The sequence below is a fragment of the Littorina saxatilis genome, linkage group LG15, assembly GCF_037325665.1.
Source record: "Littorina saxatilis isolate snail1 linkage group LG15, US_GU_Lsax_2.0, whole genome shotgun sequence".
Taxonomy (NCBI): Eukaryota; Metazoa; Mollusca; class Gastropoda; order Littorinimorpha; family Littorinidae; genus Littorina; species Littorina saxatilis.
In genome coordinates this window covers 48691135-48696134 of record NC_090259.1, presented here as the reverse complement: position 1 = coordinate 48696134, position 5000 = coordinate 48691135, and the positions used below count along the sequence as shown (strand labels likewise).

The 5000-nt window shown below is 48.4% G+C and overlaps 1 protein-coding gene across 2 annotated transcripts in view; it reads right to left on the bottom strand.

Moving 5' to 3' along the window:
- The window catches only part of LOC138949514 (uncharacterized), a 725664-nt gene that overhangs the window by 205322 nt on the left and 515342 nt on the right, over positions 1 to 5000 (bottom strand). For both annotated transcript variants that reach the window (XM_070321340.1, XM_070321341.1), the window contains exon 23: positions 4732 to 4869. In XM_070321340.1, coding sequence (XP_070177441.1) covers positions 4732 to 4869 — 138 coding nt within the window. The remainder of the gene's footprint in view (positions 1 to 4731; positions 4870 to 5000) is intronic.

Genomic DNA, 5000 nt, shown 5'->3' with positions numbered 1-5000 from the left:
GGATGCGACAACAGGTTGAACGAGCATGGGGAGATAGGGTGGATGCGACAACAGGTTGAACGAGCATGGGGAGATAGGGTGGATGCGACAACAGGTTGAACGAGCATGGGGAGATAGGGTGGATGCGACAACAGGTTGAACGAGCATGGGGAGATAGGGTGGATGCGACAACAGGTTGAACGAGCATGGGGAGATAGGGTGGATGCGACAACAGGTTGAACGAGCATGGGGAGATAGGGTGGATGCGACAACAGGTTGAACGAGCATGGGGAGATAGGGTGGATGCGACAACAGGTTGAACGAGCATGGGGAGATAGGGTGGATGCGACAACAGCAGTGCTCACTTTTGTGCCAAGGAATCTTTTGTCGCAAAGGCAGTATGCACAGGTGCACGTGTTTGGACGGTGTTTGTGTCAAGCCGCAAATACTTGAGGCATTTAGTGGTGGACATAGGGGAAGTCAGGCGTGACTGTATGATTATCCCCAAGCGTCACATGCAGTGTCTAAATGCCCTGATCTAGCGTCGAAAGATGCCAGCATTTTGTTTTTTTTAGTGCTGTGCTTCTTGTTATTGGTACTTGGCAGGGGTTGGGTTACCTGGAAACGCTCACACAAACACGACAGTTGTTTGGTTTCAGGTTAGAACTGATAAACAAAGGTTTTGTCATAACTGACAATATTCCCTATTGATGCAGACTAGCCATTGCTATTTTTTGTAAATAATTGTTTGACACCACCCTGCCCTACCCCTCTTCTTCCCGTTACTGGGTCTATGGGTTACCCAACAGGCATATCGCTTTGGGGCCTTTACAAATTTGTGTAAGATATTTTCGAACGCAGATTTTGTAATTCCAAGGGCATATTGCATTTCCCTGATCACAAATCAGGGATCTTCTCTTATAATCAGTTTAACAGCGCTAATGTTTTCGAGGATAACATGAAATGAGTAGACCAGGATGAGTATTATTTTCGAGGCACCATCTACTCGGTTTGAAATTGCTGTACCAGTTTTACACCACGGCTCTACTAAGAGCGTTCATCCCTGAAAATGTCACCACATGTTCATGCAAATCGGCCTCTGTTAACCCTTATTTTTTGGCTCACGTAAGTGTAGCCTATGCGATGCTAACTTTTGTCTGTCTGTGCGTATGTATTACGTATATATGGTAGAAACTCTAACATTTGAAGACGTCACATTACCTTGACGTCACATTATGACGTAAGAGGGTTTGACGTCACGCGAAGGAATTACTGAAAGTCTCGGTCATTGTTTTTTTGAGCGGGCCGAGACTAGTTGGCAGTCGTGTCCCTGTAAGTAGGCCACATGCAGACAGACAGATCTAGATCTTGTGTCTCGCTTTCTTGCACAGTTTAACCTATGCTCTTTCTCTGTGTGTGTGTGTGTGTGTGTGTGTGTGTGTGTGTGTGTGTGTGTGTGTGTGTGTGTGTGTGTGTGTGTGTGTGTGTGTGTGTGTGTGTGTGTGTGTGTGTGTGTGTGTGTGTGTGACGGAGTGATTGAGTTTGTGTTACTGTTTGTCGATTTCTTACGTGAGCCTTGAAGGCTTCGCCTCTTGTTAGTTATTGTAAGTCATGGCTCGGCAATCGCGAGTGTTGAGCTTCGTGTGGCAATCTCATACTTTGCACGGTCAGTATCTTCCCGGGTCGATTGTATGAAAACGACATGAATCTGTAACTTAATTCTTTGTGAATTTCAAACAGAATGAGGCAGAGCGATGTTAAGATATCAAATAACCAAAGGGAAGTAATCGCTCTTAATGCATACGACATGTGTAATAGAGTAAGCGAGAGTTGTACGGAACCTTTTCTCCTGGCACCTGAGAGAATAACAAGCATTGGAATGAACAAGCGACTTTCAGTGTTCATTTCAAGGCTTGTTATTCTCTCAGGTGCCAGGAGAAAAGGTTCCGTACAACTCTCGCTTACTCTATTACACATGTCGTATGCATTAAGAGCGATTACTTCCCTTTAGTTATTTGATATATTAATTCTTTGTGTCAACCCTCACTAAAGTCCACTATTTGACGGCATGATTTTGTAGTGAACGCCATATTTCCAGAATATATACACACGTGTCTATACTTCCTGACGCACTTCCCGCTCAGTGACACACCACCCCGAGAACTATCTGAGAGGCATACAGCTCACCCCTATACAGCACTTACCGCACAGTGACAAACTACCTTGTGATCTCTTTGAGGCATGCAGCTCGCCACTATAAAGAACATACCACACAGCAACACACCACCCCCATGGCTGCTTGAAACCCCAAATCTGATCATAGACTATGGAGACGGCCTCAAAAAGGCAGAAGACCCATTGCTGCTAGCCACAGTTGCAAAAGAAAAGATCGATCAACGATTTAAAAGCCACCTACAGGTCTTCACAGATGGTTCGATCCTGCAGTCAGGGGAGGCTGGGTGTGCCTTGTCGATTCCTGGACTTGATATAACACGAAAATACAAGCTAAACAAGGGGATCAGCATCTTCTCTGCAGAGTTATTTGCTATCTACATGGCCTGCACACTGATAAACGATCTGCCAACCCCACCCCTGGGGGTGGTCATCCTTACGGACTCAAAATCCTCGTTGCAAGCACTTGCACATGGCACCAAGAACAGAGGAGAGATGCAAACTGAAATTCATTTCTTAGCCCACCAAATTATGACAAAAGGAACAGACTTTTCCCTCATGTGGCTGCCATCCCACACAGGAATCCGGGGAAATGAAATGGCGGACAGAGCAGCAAAAGCAGCGGCTATGTCAACCATGCCAGTGACAGACATTCGGCTCTCCTGCCAGGAAGCCAAACTGCTGCTAGCCAAGCTAAAAAGAGAGGAAAGAGAGCAGACACTGTCACAAACATGTGAAGAGAGAGGATGGATACACCTCCCCTACAATAGGAAAGGGCACCACCTCCCACTCCCCCCGAGACCCATGAGCCTGTTGCGTCGCTTGCGCACGGTCAGCAGCCGCATCTACTGGGACAAGGTAGTCTGTCAGTGTGGCAAGACTGGACACCTCACACACGTGTTTGAAGGTTGTGACACTCTCAAGGAAGAGATGTCTAGTCTCATCCGCTACAGAAGGGAGAATGCTCTCAGTCTGGGAGACTTTCTCCGCCCACACCCATCACTCGGAGAGAAACCGATGATGGTCTTGGTCACCAATTTGTTCACCTCAACTGTTGCGAGCTGGTTCTAGTGTGCTTGGAGCAGACCCAGCACAGCACAGATCCACTTCTGGAATCCTAAGCTAAATGTGTCCCAAGACACACATTTTGTAGTCCTGGCATCCTGAAAGGTAGAGGCCCCAACCTACAGGTTTGCTACCATACCAAAAACGCCTCCAGACACGGGAACTTGGGAGCAGAGGCAACAGCTCCGCTTGAACCTCAGAAACCAAATGTGCCTCCAGACACACAGATCCCTTAGACGGCCGAGGCTGTGGCCTCTAAGGTTCTCTTGTACCAAACCGCCTCCTGACTCTGCATCAGATTGCTTGCGCTGGCATCTGCTTACATAGACCCACATTAAGTCACCACCGAGTGGTAGACACAGACGACATTTGGTAGCACTGACTGCCAGCTTCACGGTAATGCGTACCCATAGCGCGGCTCTGCATGGGTGGGAATGTTCTGAGCAAAACACTATGTGTTACTCCATACCCCCCGCCCTCCATGGAACTTCTTGACCCCAACAAATTGGGGGGGGGGGGGAGTTTGCCCAGTCGGTAGAGGCGCTGGCTTTAAAACCGGTTGTTACTATCCGCGTGGGTTCAACCCCCAAGTTCGGCGCGGGATGTGTGTCCCAGAGTCAACTTTGTGCAGACTCTCCTCGGTGTCCGAACACCCCCGTGTGCACGCATGCGCACGATAAAGATCCCAGGGTCACAGCGAAAGCCCCAGGCCTTGGAAACACGAATACATGCATGCAAAAATATGAAGCCCGGGTGTCCGTTCGGCCAACAGCCAAAAAAGTAACCATTTCAGCACTGACCCAAGACGACCCAACCAGGTCCCAAGCCCATTTCAGGTCTCCTCTAGCAGCCGGCAGCCAGCTGTCTACATCCCCCCCCCCCCTCCCCCGCATTTTTATTTTTTATTTTCATACAAAGCCGGGTTTTCCCGTGTAACATGCCCCTAATGGCTTTGCCGTGAGGGCGTAAAACTTTCATTTCACAACACACCACCCTGTGAGATCTCTCCGAGGCATGCAGCTAACCCCTATAAAGCACTTACCGCACAGTGACACACTTCAATGTGATCTCTCTCTCTCTCTTAGGCATGCAGCTCGCCCCTATAAAGCACTTACCGCACAGTTACACACCACAATGAGATCTCTCTCTCTCTCTTGGGCTTGCAGCTCGCCCCTATACAGCTCTTACCACACAGCGACACACCACAATGTGATCTCTCTCTATCTCTGTCTCTGTCTCTCTCTTAGGCTTGCAGCTCGCCCCTATACAGCTCTTACCACACAGCTACACACCACAGTGTGATCTCTCTCTCTCTCTCTCTCTCTCTCTCTCTCTCTCTCTCTCTCTCTCTTAGGCTTGCAGCTCGCCCCTATACAGCTCTTACCACACAGCTACACACCACAATGTGATCTCTCTCTCTCTTTCTTAGGCTTGCAGCTCGCCCGTATAAAGCACTTACCACACAGCGACACACCACCCTGTGATCTCTCTCTCTGCCTCTCCAGCAGCACTTACCGCATTCAGCTGCCTCCTGGTTGACATTCGGGTGGACCGTACATTGACACCTCGACCCACCGCCAGATTGAGGCACGCAGGTCCCCCCCGACAGACACTCTTGACGGTTGATCTTGCAAGACACGCCCTTCTTGGCTCCTGTAAACATAATAATAATAATAATAATAATAATAATAATAATAATAATAATAATAATTGTCAGTAAGTACTGGTGTCACATGACTGATGTGAACCAGTTGATTGGCTAATGGCGATGCGCTAAAACTGTT